The sequence below is a fragment of the Eptatretus burgeri genome, chromosome 2 (assembly GCF_056783735.1).
Source record: "Eptatretus burgeri isolate ZD-2024b chromosome 2, Ebu_testis_v1, whole genome shotgun sequence".
In the NCBI taxonomy this organism is placed as follows: Eukaryota; Metazoa; Chordata; class Myxini; order Myxiniformes; family Myxinidae; genus Eptatretus; species Eptatretus burgeri.
Window position 1 is genome coordinate 28,715,616 of NC_140962.1, and position 17,700 is coordinate 28,733,315.

Below are 17,700 nucleotides of genomic sequence, written 5' to 3' on the forward strand. Positions count from 1 at the left end.
TTGGATAGGTGACAAGAACAAGCGGATTGAATTTTGGTTCGGATCCAGATCATCAGTGGGATGCAAAACATGAACTGTTCCACCTGGCAGAGGTATGTGCTTTACCGAGTGCCATTCTACTTTGTGCAGTTTTGCCAAGTTGTCACTCTGAGTGATTTTTCATTTGTTTGTCTGTCTGTCTGTCTGTTTGTTTGTTTGTCCGCACAGAACTTTCATGTTTCTCTCCGCAACTGCTTGTCAGATTGAGATGAAATTTTCACCATAGGTGTGGCTGCTCATGTGGAATGATAATTATGATGTCATAGGTCACATGGTATGGCAGACATGTTGGAAAAACAGAAAAACTTTGGACCTCTGTATCTCTGAAACCACACCGAGGAAAAAAAAATTGAAACTTGGCACACGGCGAGTACTCCTCATGGGGAATAAGTGTGATTTTTTTATGGCATCATCGGTGCCTTCGTTATGATGTCATAATTGCATATGTAGAGCGCCACATCTGATCAGTATGAAAATTTTTGAGGGTCATCTCGGGATAAAATGGTCCACAGAAAAAAAATTGATGATGTAATCGGTTACATGATTCGGCAGCCATATTGTTTTAAAAATACCAAAAAAAAAACCTTCAAAATCTTCTTTGAAGTAGCTGAATAGATCAAGGTGAAACTTAACATGTATGATCCTATCCATGAGGAACAAAAGGTTCACACATATGATGTCATAGGTCACACGGTTTGGCAGCCATATTGGATTTACCCTAAAATCTATGACAAAAATCTTCTCCAGAACAGCTGGACAGATCAAGGGGTAAACCTCACACAAATGTTCCCCAAGCCTTGGGTGTACAAGTTTGTTCAGGAATAATTGATAGGTCACATGGTTTGGCAGGCATATTGGATTGTAAAAATATTAAATAATGTTTTCTCTTGAACTGCTTAATCAATCAACATGAAACTTCACAATTATGATCTAGTCGTGATGGGGAATACATGTTTTAAATTTCAACTTGATCGGCACAGTCTGGCAGCCAGAATTATTTAATTATATTGATCTCGGTTCTTTCTTTTTCTTTTTTGAATAAGGTTCACTTGGCTGTGCCTGGATGGGTTTTAGGGTAGAGGAGTAGCAGCTGAAACCCGAATCCTTTTAAGGTTCCTCCTGATGACTTCTTCGTTGCTTTTGGCTTGTTTGGGTTCCTTCTGATGATTCCGATGCAGGACTGTACCTATTTTGTCTTCCATTTGATTTGAATTGAATTTATTTTAATCCCATTCTGAATTCAATGGAATAATTATGAAAAACGTCATGGGTCAGGGTTAGGTATCCGATCAAAGCGGGAAGTCTTGGTACCCAGTCATCACTGCCAGCAGTTATAAAGTGGCATCTCTTCTTATGTCTCTTATTAATTACGTAACACACCAGTACACAAACACCCCACAAACGTCCTGGCGGAGGTCTGCAATCTCTCATTGCTCTTTTTCTTATTTCTGAGAAAGGCATGTTACCAAGAAAGCAAAACGTAAACATTTACAAGAAGTGGATTCTGCTTGTCATAATTCTGTCCATTTCGGTTCCCGGACAAGCAATGAACACGGTCTCATCGTTTGAAAATAGGCATTGGATTTTTAAAGATAATTTTTCCCCCAAAAAAGATTAATAAAAATAAAAAACAATTGTGATCTATTTCATAACATTGAGAAATGTGCATTTTAAGATTAAATTTTATTCTGCTTTAATACTATACTTGTAAGTATATATTAGTAAAATGGTGACATGCGTGTCTGTCATCTATCAAGTCGATAAAATTTCATGAAAAATCTGCTTTTGTCAAGTAGTCGTTTGTGGCGTAATAATTAAAACTTGATTACAAAGTGAGCTTCCGGTGTGTTTTACGACACTTCTGCAGGGAGTTGCACATTTTCTGACTCTGGCTTGTGATGAAACTTTTCGATCTCGATGTGAGCCCTTAAAATGTTTATGAATGTTTAACCCAAACCCACGGCACATCTACAACCTTCTACAAACATAAAATTGCAGGATTTGCCATTTAGCAAGATTAAATACGCCTCTCTATAATGGTGGAAATGTTTTTATTTATTTTAATTACCTCCGCCATAAAAGGGGGTTGGGGGGTTGTGTTTCACCCTGGTTTGTCTGTGAGTAGGATATCTCAAAAAGTTGTGGACATATTTGGTGGAGAGGTGAGGTGTGTGACGAGGACAAAATTATTAGATTTTGGTGAAGATCCAGATCTGGATAACAGAATTTTAAAGTGATTCTTCACCATTGAGAGATGGGGCCAAAAAAATGATATATAGCACACTTTGATATATCAAAAAAATGACATCAAAAAGTTGCTGACTGATTCGGATGAAACTTGGTGGACAGGTCGGGTGTGTGACAAGGACAAATTGATTAGATTTTGGCGAAGATCCGAATCCAGATCCGGATATGAGAATGTTTTGATTTTCCAAGTGATTTTTCACCATTGAGTTTGAGGGCTAAAAACGTGTGTACTATGCATGATATCTCAAAAATATATCTCAAAAAGCATGATATCCCAAAAAGTTTTAGATGGATTTCGATGAAACTTGCTGGATGAGTTGGTTCCATGACAAGGACAAGCTAATGAGATTTTGGAGTTCCGGATCCAGATCCAGCCTATCAGTGCGTTCCAAAATGTAAACTGTTCAGCCTGGTGGAGGTGTGGTTCTACTGAGTGATGTTGCCTTACATATTATAGTGGGGTGTTCTTTAGTTCTCCCATGTAGGAGCAGGTACCCAATGTGATAGCTCCCTGGTCTTGAGTGTTTAAATAACCACTGTTTTCACCTAACCCCCCACCCTTCCCCTCCCACCTTCACCCTTCCCCTCCCATCTCCCACCTCCACGTTTCCCCTTCCATCTCCCACCTCCACCTTTCCCCTTCCACCTCCCACAAAGGAATTTTTGCAGGGTGTAGATTTGGAGAAGTTAGCTAACGTGGTAACCGTTTTTTCTACAAACTCTTCTTTCATGAGAGTTGTGTTGTTAGATTAGCAATGAAATTACCTTTAACTTGATGTATAGGTTGTGTTTGTACTATTTTCAGTTCTTGAATAATTAGCGATGAGCGCATTTGGCAGGTCACGTAACTTCTTCACTGATCTCGCTAATCATGGTAACATCTTAATTAACAGTTCTTTTTCACATCTGATATCAAATTTGATGATCGGAGCTCACCATCTCTCACAATTATAAAGATATCTGGGTTGAAATCTGAAATAATTTTGCCTTTTTAAGAAGTGTGTGTGTGTGTGTGTGTGTGTGTGTGTGTGTGTGTGTGTGTGTGTGTGTGTGTGTGTGTGTGTGTGTGTATTTTATGTATATATATATATATATATATATATTTCTCCTGGATCCAACACATCAAATTCAAGAACTGACTGTTCACTTGCTGCCTAATATATCCCACTCCTTGACAGGTACATATACCCTCGCCTAATATATCCCACTCCTTCACTTCACCTGTCATTGGTCATAATGTTTTGGCTCATCACTGTGTGTATGTATATGTATGTATATATATATATATATATATATATATATATATATATATATATATATATATATATATATATATATATATATATATATATATATATACAAACATAAAATTGCTTATTCTTCATATATATATATATATATATATATATATATATATATATATATATATATATATATACATACACACAGTGATGAGCCAAAACATTATGACCAATGACAGGTGAAGTGAAGGAGTGGGATATATTAGGCGAGGGTATATGTACCTGTCAAGGAGTGGGATATATTAGGCAGCAAGTGAACAGTCAGTTCTTGAAGTTGATGTGTTGGATCCAGGAGAAATGGGTAGTAGTAAAGACCTGAGCGACTTTGACAAGGGCCAAATTGTTATGGCCAGGCGACTGGGTGAGAGCATCTCTGAAATGGCAAGGCTTGTGGGGTGCTCCCGGTCAGCAGTGATGAGTACCTACCAACAGTGGTCTGAGGAGGGACAAACCACAAACCGGCGACAGGGTGTTGGGCGCCCAAGGCTCATCGATGCGTGAGGGCAACAAAGGCTATCCCGTCTGGTCCAAACCGACAGCGGATGACATCATGATCTGTAGGGAGAGTCGGGAGCAGGCTGAATCGAGCCTTGAGAGGTGGAGGTACGCACTGGAGAGAAGGGGAATGTTAGTCAGTAGGAGTAAGACAGAGTACATGTGCGTAAATGAGAGGGAGGGTGGTGGTATGGTGCAGTTGCAAGGAGTTGAGGTGGGGAAGGTGGATTGGTTTAAATACTTGGGATCAACTGTCCAAAGTAATGGAGAGTGTGGGAGAGAAGTGAAAAAGAGAGTGCAGGCAGGATGGAGTGGGTGGAGAAGAGTTGCAGGAGTGATTTGTGACAGAAGGGTAGCTGCAAGAGTGAAGGGGAAAGTATACAAGACGGTAGTGAGACCAGCTATGTTGTATGGTTTGGAGGCGGTGGCACTAACAAAAAGACAGGAAGCGGAGCTGGAGGTGGCAGAGTTAAAGATGCTGCGATTCTCGTTGGGAGTGACGAGGATGGATAGGATAAGAAATGAGTGTATTAGAGGGACAGCGCAGGTAGGACGGTTTGGAGACAAAGTGAGAGAGGCGAGATTGAGATGGTTTGGACATGTGCACAGGAGGGAAACGGAGTATATCGAGAGAAGGATGTTGAAGATGGAGCCGCCAGGCAGGAGGAGAAGAGGAAGGCCAAAGAAGAGGTTCATGGATGCGGTGAGGGCGGACATGCGGGTGGTTGGAGTGTCAATGGAAGATGTGGAGGATAGAGCGAAATGGAGACAGTTGGTCCGCTGTGGCGACCCCTAACGGGAGCAAGCCGAAAGAGGAAGAAGAAGAAGATGTATATATATGTATGTATATATATATGTATATATATGTATATATATGTATATGTATATATACATATATGTATATGTATATATATATATATATATATATATATATATATACATATATGTATATGTATATATATATATATATATATATATATATATATATATATATATATGCCCGGTGTTGTCTTAATGGTTTGTGTGGTGGGCTTGGGATCCTAGGATCCTGAGTTCAAATCCCCCTCGGATGTTGAATTAATACCAGGTGGGGTTGACTCTGCCTGTCATCCTTCCGAGGTCGGCAAAATGGGTGCCAGCTTGCAGGTATCCTGTTTCAGAGTGGCGACCCGTCCAGGATTGTACCCATTAGCCCAGGAGACTGCTTAGGCAGCACCAACGCTCTGCACAGAGTATGGTCCCAATGGATGGATGGATTGTATATGTGGATCTACTCTTGGAGATGGTGACAGATGGTGGCTCGTGTGTTTATAAGTTATGAATTATGAGAAAATGACTTTTTAAAACCCCAAGTAAGGTGCATCATGGTTAAAAAAAAAAGTGATCCTGTAAAGTTTTGTCACAAGTAACCTTGGGAGCTCAGACGAGTAGTGTCACAAACAAATAACATTTCATTCACTTTTGTGGAGATGACATCGCTCCAAGCTCCTAATTTGAAAACTATAGCACCTACAAAAGCGATTTATACAGCGATTCTTAGGCACGAAGATCAGGCATTCGATGATGTAAGTGCGGAAAATGGAAAAATAAATTTTGAGCGCTTTATCATACAGAAACCGTTACAGCCTATTCCAAGTCTGGGCATATTTGAAATTCAGTGTGTCTTACCAATGGCAGGCCGAAGCAAAATGGTGGCTTAAGACCCCGGTGAGGTGACAGCGGGCTGACCACGATGGTGTTCCGCCATCTTGGTGAGGCCTTTTTTGGTTTTTCGATGATGAGAACCCCATTAATTATCTTTAAAAGAGTTTAAATTTGCTCAGAAACACCCAGTGTTCATTCATGCACTCCCTTGAAATTCCCTTAGTGTGCATGCAAAGTTCCAGGCTGCTCGGTTTCATGGTTTTGGAATTATGAAGACACACACACACACTTAATTTTTTTATAGATAATATCTAGCCTTGTGCAGCATGCTTTTGGTATTCTTATTCAAGTGTCAGTTTTATGTCTAACTAGGTGCATTGTTGAGTTGCATCAATTGATCAATTTTCTCCCCACTCCTTCATTGTCCCCTTGAAGGTTCCACCGCCAAATACTGCTCCACCTAGTGAGGATCAACAGTCGAAAAGAGCAAGATATTGATTGTATTTTTGCTGTGATGCATTTAGCCTCAACCACTCTTGCTTTTTGTTTTTGTGATGCCTCTTGAACCAACTTTGTTCCTTGCATCGCTCACTCTCTTGTTTTATACTTTTTGCAGGGCTCGGAAATTTTTTGTTTAATTCGGTTGCCCTTTGGGTAGGCCTCCACAAAAAATTGGTTTCCTTCAGCCATTTCTCAGTTGCCCAACTCAATTCAAATTTTAAAAGCCCAATGTTCAAAATTTTGTGTGCCCTGAAAGTTTTCCTTTTCCGACAAAATATTACCTTTTCAAAGTTTAAATTCTTACTGTTCCTCTGCTGTGATCACTGCAGATTTTAGAGTTGATGATACATTTAAAAGTGTCTGTCCCGAGTTTCTCTTTCTCTTGATTCATTGAACAATTAATACAAAATTAAGCATGAACGGTTACTTAATGACTGAGCATTAGTGAATGCAGTATATCGATGACAACATTTGTTTTTTTATAACGAGAAAGCCTTGATCATGTTCTCATATTTCATAAAGAAAAGCTTTCTCCATTATGTATGATCAGAAAGTCACTGATTCTCCGAATCAGAATCAGGTGAAAACAAAACATCATCATTGTAAATCATTGAAATTCCATTGCTGTGATGAAGAATCTGAGGGTTCATTCTCCTGCTGCTGTATCACCAGAGTAGGTGGCAGCTTGGCCTGCTCACCCTTGTTGGGGTTCTGTTGCCTTACTGGGGACTTGTGGTCCAGATGCCTGGTACCCTTTGGCTGAGAAAAAAAAACAATATTGTACCACCTTATCCAGTAAATATTGATTCAGTTCACATCCATCTGATGAGATGTGCATTCGGTTATTCAGTGTCATGCAACAAAACAGGTTCTTTATATGGGCAGTTTTCACACGGTTCATGCAAGAGAATCCCCTGTCGCAGGAGGCAGTGAATGAATGGATTGAGAGTCCGGACCATCTGAAGCAAAACAAGTACGTGACTCAGATGATCCAATACACAAATTTGTGTACCCTCGTTTCTTAAAAAAAACATTAAAAAACGTGGTTGCCACGGGAAACGTTGGGCGGGCAATTTCTGCTTGCTCAGTATTGACCGGAACCCTAATTTGCATCACTTGAAATCATTTCATCCAGGCATATGGAAGATGCTAGTTAACTCTTGTTTGCCATAAACCCACCAAAATTTTATTGCTCTGATGGAAAGGGGGTGAGAGCAAAATAGTGCTCCACAATGCATTTGTTTTTGGAAAATAACAAACAAAATCATTTTGTTTATCAAGGTTAATCTACAATCCATTAATTCTTTCCTTTTGACACAAGATCCATTGCACGATCGGTGCCATTTGCAGACTTTGAGTTCTCTCTTCCTAACCTTAAGCAAGTTAACACGTGCTTGTTGTCCCTTGGGTTTTTGGGAAGCTTATGTTTGATAAAACAATCACTTGTGATATTGAATTTTTATTTGCGGAACGTTGCTAAGCTCACTTTTCAAAAGCACACACTACAATCTTGGCATTGTGTGCATTGAATTGGCCCTTTTTGTTTTCCTTCTTTTTCTGCCTAAATTTTTTATACCCTCTGAACTTATTCTTCTTTGACCATCGCAGTAGCCATGGTGGTGTAGTAGGTGTCAAAATGCTGATACTATCGTATTATTTTTTGAGTAGTATTTTTTTTTGTTGTTGTTGTTGTCTTGCAGTTTGAGTAAAATGTATCAGTTCATTTAATAACGTATGTATGTGATGTACTGATTGAGAAGAATCTTTATAAACAAGATTTTCACTTGATGCAACTTATCTTCTTTTGGTTTTTTTTTTTTCTTTAAAAAAAAAAATAAAACTGAAAGTGTGCATGTCTGTTTGTCTTTATGTCCGGTAACTACTCCCAGACCTTTGCGTCGATCAGCACCGATTTTTCAGGGTATACTCAGGGGGTCCATACTTCAATTTTCTGTGAAATGTTCTTCAAAAACATTTGAAAAGAATTTTCGAATTTTTAAATTTTTTTTTTGCTTTTTCAGATTTCTCAAAAGTGTTGTGTTATTTCTCTTGTGGTGGACCACTCCCATCAATTTGTCCGATAACTTCTCACATAACGTATGTCTGAGCAAAATTAGAATTGTCTCTTTCATTAGAGGTCCCACGAGCAACCAGATTACATGACATTTCAATGCCTGTACTCTAGATCCCTTTAGACACCCCCCTCCCCAAATAAGCCCTTTCGAACTTGACTGCCCTTCACCCCTTTTTGATGCACACCACACAAATATCTATAGTCTTTTTTTTGCAATATACAGGCTCTACTTTTTTCAGCAAGCAATGTGCAAACAAACTCCAGCCAGAGGGTGGGTACTCTGCTCGTATATCATAAAGTTGTGGTAGCACCTACTTTCTTATGCCATTCTCTCTCAGCAAAAAATTTCATTGAACATGACACCACTAAATATTTACGGCAAACACCTTTTTATGCTTTTCGACGAAACCGAGCATGATTTACAAGAAGGCACGTCCCTGTAAACACACGTAATGGTTGGTGTGTTTCCAGTTACAATAAATTCACTTCCTCCTTGTACTCACCTTCCTCCGTCCCCTGCTCATGTGCAGCAATCTGTCATAATAGTCACTTGAAGGAAATAATTGTCATTTTGATTGGCAAGCAGAGGAAACATTTTTGAATAAACAAGTTGCTCCTTTCTGTCAAGCTCCATGGTGTCCTTTTTTGGTTGGACAAAAGGGTTAAAAGTTGGAAAAATAAAAAGGCCATGACCCAGAAAGAGAACTTCTGGTTTGAATTATGCAAGTGGCCACAAACCACAACTTGCAAATTGCCTGTGTTTGGCAAAAAGGAAGGGGAAAGAGTGCAATCGGAGCAACCAGCAAAGCTGATGCCGCTTGTGCGCCGTAATCTCATTGCAGGCCTTGCACGCTCCTGAGTAAGACTTTCACAGGAAAGGGGTGGTGGGGGGTTTAGAAAGGGAACGGCAGGTACGTTTGCTACAGGGGTAGAGCAAATTCCTTAAGGCTGTGGACAAAATTATCCTTGAGGAACTTGAACCGTGTGAGCTCGGGCTGTCTTGCCACGGTTGTGATAGCTAGCGGAGGTTTGAAATCCCCTTGGTTTTGAAGTGCAAACGCAATTCGTTGTCTTATTAAACGCCAGCACATTTATGTTGATGAAAGCCGCAAGCACAATTTAATGCTCAACAGGAATAATCCCTGTTAGTGGTTGCCCACACATAATACGCATCACTCTAATGTGATCGGTTGCTTTGTCTTTTTTTAGTGCATTAAGTTCACTTCCATACAACCTTATGGAAATGTAATAAAGCCATACCCACAGCACTGCGTTTCCCTCCAAACGTTCAATAACCGACCATAGTGGCGTTGCGATGTACACAGCAAACCCACGACATTCTGTAACAGGGAGTGCCTTCTTACGTCACCTTGTGACCACAATATTTATCTGTGTCCCTCACTCTGTCCTCTTTCCTGCCACTGTCTATATAAGCGTCCTTGAAATCCTCAAGTTCTAGTTCGCTGACCGTGGATGGAGACCACGTTGAGTGTCCTTCACAAAGACGATGTATAACTTTTAGCGCTCGTTGGTTTCACGATTCCGGTTTTTACCGTTTTATGAAACGCCACCACCGATACAGATGTATCGATCTGTCTTTGATAATGAAGATATGACGCGGACGCTATGGTACAGTACAGTACAGTTGTACACATTGCTCAGCGGGCGATCTGTACTGTATCCACACGTACGGTGTCCGTAAAGCGTGTACAAGTAGTTTAACTGTGATATAGCATTCTACAAGTGTGTATTATACCAGCAGGCACAGGTATGTAGTTGTGTTGCGTGAATCCAGCGCCGCTTTCAAGGGTTCCTTGTGAAAGAGCAGATGCACGTGTGGAAGAGTTTGCTGATGGATGCGGGATCGACGCGTGGTCTTGGAGAAGTGATGCGACGCCGGTAGACCCCTCATTGCCATTGGCGGCCGTGTGTATGTGGCGAACTGTGGTGAAGAGATGACCCTTCAGTTTGTCATATACACCGGGCAGCCTGTGGCGCTCACACGGGGTCACCATAAGCATTGACCGACCGACCCAATACAGCCACTCCACCACCTTCCTATTCCATGCAACCAGTATGCCAATCTCCAGCCTTATACTTCTTTACACATTCACTTAAAGGTTAATCATGTCACAGAGTTGGGACATCTATCTACTACGTATGTATGGCAGTGTGGTTTCAGGGGTCGGGAATTGTGCCAATCATATGAGAGGGAGAGGGGGAGACGGGAGGGGATCAAAATTTCTTTAATATTTGTGTTCGCATCAATAAATACAGGGTGTCCACAAATTGGCGTTCCAAATCAAAAGCGGAATAAAAATTTAACGAAATGGTACAACGATGCCGTTTGCTGTATGTTGAAAGGACATTTCTCAAAGTTTTGTCAAGGTTTGACAAGAACATCATCCAAAACCGAATGGTTGGCAGGATGGTCTCTCCCGACCCAGCTGTAAACTCGAACCAAGTTCGAATCCTGACAACAACAAAAAGACTATCATCCCGGTGTTCCACATGCAGGGTGATTAATCAATGTGTGCACCGTCCCTTGGATGGACGTTGAACAGAAGCAAGTCCTGTCGCACACTCACCTCGAAGCTGTCGAGCTACCGCCGGCACCAGCCGGTTCGTGAAAGACTTGGGTCAAACTTCCCTCGGCTGACCCGACGAGAAGGTGGCATTGATGATGGCCGTCAACATGAATACACTCCTTAATCATCCCAACATGAAAAACTGTTATAAACCAATTTACGACCAACAAGCAAATCAACTTACGAACAGGGTTCATGTGATGAACACCAGGTGAAAAGCTGTGACACTGCAGTGATATTTCAGAGTAAAAGTACACTACATCTACATGTTCATCAACATGTAAAAATACCTGTGAAACAACCTTCCACAACTCTCCCGTAACCGATTGGAGCAGTTTATTGCTGCACAAAATGGCATTTTAACATTTGTTTGATGTTTTTTTTCAATCTGGATGCTTTCAAAACCATGTTGAACTGCGACGCAAGTCAGCCAAGTCGTGCTAACCAAGATGGCGCTGGTCAGGTGACCTCAGGCTCAGGGTGGCTACACTTTTGACTGGTTATGAGCGTTCTATTTATTTCCAATTCAGTGGGTCAGCTGCAGTACGTTCCCCCCCAAGTCATTCACGAACCTACTCTCCATGCCTGACATTCGACTGAAGTTGGTACAGGAATGTAGAATTTATTGGTTCATGGTTTGGCATTCGCCGTTTCCACATTGTGAGTTTGCTTTTGAACACTCGAAGGTGAAACACGTATCATTAAAGGTTCAAAACGTGGAGAAAAAAATTAAAATTGTTTTGTCGAGAGAAAGATCTGACGCTCAAAATAAAGGCAAAGACGGGATGATTGTGACAGGATACAAGAACAAGTAAGAGAGACAATCCCACAGAGAGGCCAGACATAGTTCAAGCTTCAGAGAGGAAGAACAGGTAAGAGACACTGAATCCCACAGAGTGGAAGAACAGGTAAGAGACACTGAATCTCACAGAGTGGACGAACAGGTAATAAATAGACACTGAATCTCACAGAGAGGAAGAACTGTGCATGTTGTAAAAGGAAAGTGAGTTTTATCAAAAGGATATTCTTTCCTCTCCCACATCTAAAAAAAACCCCCCAAAATTAATGAATTTGAATTCTATAATTTTTTTCTGTTCATTAAACTTTATTGTACATTCTGTATTGTTAGAAAACCCAATTTATTCTTCCACAGTGTTAAACTAAGTCTGTAAAATAAATTACAAATTCACAAACATCATCAATACATTTATTTATTTATTTGGGGTCAGGTCTCATACCCTGATGAAACAACTTGAAACATGATGTCAAAAGGCCAACTCTGTATCTCTGTTATTAATGTAAAATTCCTGCCGACCCCCTCAAGAAGGTGGGGTTAATTGGGGTCATTAAAAATTGAAGTATATGTTATTCCAAAATTAACCTCAAGAATCATCAAATTCCACTTTTTCAATGAGGATTTGTAAAAGCTGCTTTGATTTGCAAATATCCTACTCTGGTTTGGACTGGAAGGGTAGATTTGAGGTCTTTTTCTTCTTTCGTCTGCAGCACAAGGTTGTGGGGTAGCATCATTGGACGAGAGCGTGGCTGTGCCATTAATGCAGTGCCACCTCCAGGTAAGAGCAGGAATTTGCAATCTGTCCAGCCTGGGTTTGAATCTAGACCTTTTGGTGTTTGGCATCCAGGACGATTCAAAAATGTGTTTGTTGTCCTTCGGGTGGACGTTAAGCCAGATCACCCATCTGCCAGCATTTGGGACATTGATGGACGTTGAACATCTCACGGTGTCTTTCGGAAAGAGTAGGCCAGTTGTCGCCGGCACCCTGAACAACTTTCAAATTTCCTCTCTTGTCTACAGGTGGCACTGCATCCGCATCGCAGACATGCTCCCAGCAATGACACCACAAGACACGTGCTGCATACATTCGAATGAACAGTGCTTGTGTACCATACCATTACAATATATACATATATGTATATATATATATATATATATATATATATATATATATATATATATATATATATATATATATATATATATAATATTGTTGCGGTTCTGGGAACCGCATCCCTCCAACACAATGGCATCCATCATATAGTGATCCCCAGACAGTTATTTCATTAATATACGTACAGATAGTCCCTTCCTTCTTGTCTAATGGGTCAAACGGGACTGCGTTGTGTGAATCTCATAGTTAGGTCTGATTATATCGCTGACTTCATTTCTATTCTTTTTTCCTTATTCCTGAGATAAATTCAAGCAGGCACTGTACTCGGATACCCACCTGTAAAAGCCACGGCCGCACCCTTTGCTGTGAGATTGGGTCCTCGCGAAAGCCAGCCATGGAAAAACAAACACTAAATGCCAACGTCGTACAGTACCCACGTGGCACATTCTTTTTCAATCTGAATCTCCATCTAATACTTATATCTATACTCTTTTCAACCCAAACCTATATCTAATTACTATATCCAATTTTTTCCCACAGATCAGGGCTGGCACCACGCACACCACCGCTTTTGATCAATGACCACATGCTCAATGGCGGCAGACCCACGCGCAGCCCCGGGGTAATTTATTATCGTACACAGAGCAGGTCATGAATGCCCCACATCTTGTTCGGGTCTGCGCATGGGTTTACCATCGCATCTTACCCTCGGTCTTCGCTGACCACCATGACCACAGGTGTTTCTCGTGGATGTCTTCTCACCCCTCTGCCTGGCGAGGCTGCTGCCGGGCAGGGGCGCGCTGTGCGGCTTGGGCTGCATGGCTTACGGACAGGCATCGCATTGACTGGCGCTGACCGCCAGGGCACGTGCCAGGAGTTTGGTGCAGGGCGATTTGTGTCACGGTGTTCGGAGTGAGATAATTCTGCAGCTTGGAATCATCTTGCCGGATGTAAAGTGAAGCCGCTTCTGGCCATCACGGCTGGGCCGTGTGCTGGCTTGGGCCCAAAAATAGTGCCCGATTTGGGTGATGACACATCGCTTCGGGTCATCGCCCCCGCCCCACACCACAGGGTCCATAAAAGGACAGGTTGCGGGGCCGTTCGAGCATTCCCCGTCTGCTGGTGGTTTTCCGTCCCTGCTCATTGCTCCTGGTTCCTGTCAGCTCGTCCTGCTCCCTGTCTGGCCTGGGATCGACAAGCCACCCATTCCCCTGCTGACTCCGCCCTTCTTCACCAACTCGCCTTCGGACTCTGCCCTTCTTCACCAACTCGCCTTTGGACTCCGCTCTTCTCCACCCACTGACTTCTGACTCCACCTTTCTCCACCCACTGGCTTCTGGCACCGCCAAAAGTCCTTCCTTCATGCCTGACAGTCGTTCCCCATTCTCTGAATCGACGCTTAGCTGCACGAAGCAGGAGACAATGCTCCAGCTGTCAGGGGGGTATCGCCCAGCGGAACATCCCCCCAAAATGTACTCGTGGCGTGGTTGGTCAAACATGCAAGGTATTGAGAAACCGTTAGCCTTGTCTCCTCTCCTCTTTCTTCTCATGACCTCTTCTTCATCGGTGTGTGTGTGTGTGTGTGTGTGTGTGTGTGTGTGTGTGTGTGTATATGTCATGGCACCTGTCCTCGCTTAAATCAAGAGTGTAGAAGAATTATATCGGGATAACTGCTCTGTGTCTGCTTTTGTAAGCTGTTTGTATTATTATCGCACCTCACACTTTTCTTCATATCTCTGCTTACACACAACAAGAAACTCAATTAATTGTGCCACATATCTTTCCTCGCCTGTCTGTTCATATATTATTGGTAGAAATGTTCCCAGCTCATTTTTGTCTTTTCCTTCATTGATCCAGCATGGTCCGTATCCTGACCTATCCAGGACTTTATTCCCAATGATCCGTTCCTTTTAGCCGGTATATCCTTGGCAGTGTCGTCGGCTGCATCTGATCCGGTAAGGTGATCCGGTTCGGACAAGGCGTACTGAGGGCATGTCCCCTGGTAATTAGATCACGTAGTTATTTTTCTAGGTAACCGGATAAACAAGACGGAGGACCCTTGATCACGACATTGAGTTATTGGCGTTCACGGTCAGTTAGTGACCCGCCGCATCACAGAATTATCCGTGTGTGATGGCCTGCAATTCTGAGGAGTCTGGTGGGAACCGGAGATAGCTTCCCCCCCCCTTCCTGGTGGTCTTCTCACCCGACCCCCGGCAGAAAACAAAATATGTATATATTTTTCATATATATCCCTGTGTTGAAAGAGGCGACCAGGGTTGCGTCAGGAAGGGCATCCGGCGTAAAACATGTGCCAAATCACTATGCGGATCATGCGGATGATTCGCTGTGGCGACCCCTAACGGGAGCAGCCGATAGAAGAAGAAGAAGAAGAAGCTATATATCTTCTTCTTCTTCTTTCGGCTGCTCCCGTAAGGGGTCGCCACAGCGAATCATCCGCATGATCCGCATAGTGATTTGGCACATGTTTTACGCCGGATGCCCTTCCTGACGCAACCCTGGTCGCCTCTTATGACACAGGGATATGGTACACCTATTTTAACCGGGGTATACACCGGCCCAGTATACTGGTACTCATTTCGCCGACCTCGGAAGGATGACAGGCTGAGTCAACCCCCTGGTGTATTCAGTGGCCCAACAGGGTTTGAACTCAGGACCTTTTGGATCCCAAGCCACTGCCCTAACCACTGCGCCAACACCAGGCTCAAGAAGAAGATACATATATATATATATATATATATATATATATATATATATATATATATATATATATATATATATATATATATATACACATGTATATATATATATATATATATATATATATATATATATATATATATATATATATATATATATATATATACACATGTATATATATATACACATGTATATATATATACACATGTATATATATATATATATATATATATATATATATATATATATATATATATATATATATGTATATATATATATACACATATATATATATATATATACACATATATATATATATATATATATATATATATATATATATATACACATATATATATATATATATATATATATATATATATACATATATATATATATATATATATATATATATATATATATACATATATATATATATATATATACATATATATATATATATATATACATATATACATATATATATATACATATATATATACATATATATATATATATATATATATATATATATATATATATATATATATATATATATATGTATTGTTGTGGGCCAGGGTTCGGTGGCGATAAACAACCACTAGGTGCAGCAGTAGAGTCGTCTCCCACCGAACACCCGGAATTTAGGTCGTGACTCCCGGATAAGTCTGAGAGTTCACGGGTCCCTTAGCGGACCGTGGTCGCCAATATTTCGACGGCGTGGGGTAGGGTTAATTGCCGGATTTCAATATACCTGAATACCCACGTCGTCCAACTACCGGGGAAAACCACACCCTTGACGGACCTCGGGCGGAACGGACCGTTTACCGGGCCCAATCCGGGTGTAAACCGAGCGGGGATTACCAAGATCCGTCGGTCCAAATGACAACTTACCGGCCCGAACAGCCTCACTAATTCTCAAGTCCGAACCATGCTGGGTCAATCAAAGAAAATACAGAAACGAACTGGAACATTTAAACAATTATTTTATTTACAGGAATAATATAAATGGACGAAATGTAGACTTATTCATGACTATATGCAAGCAAATGTTTACAATAATCATAAACACTTAAACAGTTTTACTTATAGGACGGCGCCACATACAGCCACACACCCAAAAGGACCCCCCCCAAACCCAAAAGTGTCATGTTAATTAGCTAGGCCGCGAGGGTTTAAAAATAAGCTCCCCCAGTATCTAATCGCCCCTCTGTGATTTTTCCCTTTGTTTTTATATTTGAAGATAGGCAATCAAGGTGGGGAACACGTCCCTAAAGCAAACGGGCCGAGCAGGCAGAAAGCCCCACCTTCAAAGGGTGACAACAGGCGAAGTCACGCCCCAGAGTGATGATTGATGGGCGTGACGTCAGAAGCGAGCCAAGCAGGCAGAAGCCCCGAGTTCTTGAGTTTCGTGTAAGCAGGTTACGCCCCGGAGGTGAAGGATATATAAGCGTGACTAAAGAGGAAAGTGGGCTTGTGCATTTTGGAGAGCTGTGATCAAAGAGGAAGGAGTTTGCAGATTTTGGAGAGGCCAGAGAGGAGGGTGAGCACATGCTGAGGAGGACGACACGACCCTTGTGTTCGTGTTGAGGCGATTTGGCTCGCGTGGTGAAGCAAGACGATGGCCTTTGGTTCTTGGTTGGCTCGGTGAGGACAATCGGCACACAAAACCGTTGCACTGGGTCTCTGAGCTTTGGTGTGGAGTGCTGCTCATGGATTGCCTGGCGTGCACTTGTCCCACCATGAGAAAAGTGCCATTTTGTTACGCGCGTCTGCACATGCGAATAGAAGCACCTCGGTTCCAAGTTCCACAAAGACCAGCTCTGGGCCAAGCTAAGTACAAGAATAGTTGAAAGGAAGGGTTTTATTTTTATTTTGTCTGTATTTGAGTTTGTGTGAGGAGGTGCCTCAACTTTAGGATTTATTTACTTTATCATTATTATCATTACCCTTTGAATTATTGCCCTTTGTAAATATTTGTTTATTTTCATTAAATGTATTCTTTTTAAGAAGCTGTATCCATGTACTTGTAGTGGGGTTTGAGGATTAATAGGTTCCTCCTATTAATGAGGAACCGCTGGACCATCTGAGGGATGGCGATGATAGTCACCCGTCACCACAAATTGGGTTTGGGGGGTTAACCTGGGCTGGCCACCCCTGCGACAATATATATATATATA

General features: G+C 41.6%; 1 protein-coding gene across 1 annotated transcript in view; it reads left to right on the forward strand.

Annotated features, from left to right (window-relative positions):
• Positions 1-8,078, forward strand: part of LOC147031689 (non-POU domain-containing octamer-binding protein-like) — a 45,652-nt gene extending 37,574 nt beyond the window's left edge. Inside the window, exon 12 of the mRNA XM_085852513.1 lies at positions 6,162-8,078. Within this exon, the coding sequence (XP_085708639.1) occupies positions 6,162-6,224 (63 nt within the window). The 3' untranslated portion in view covers positions 6,225-8,078. The remainder of the gene's footprint in view (positions 1-6,161) is intronic.
• Positions 8,079-17,700: the final 9,622 nt, after the last annotated feature.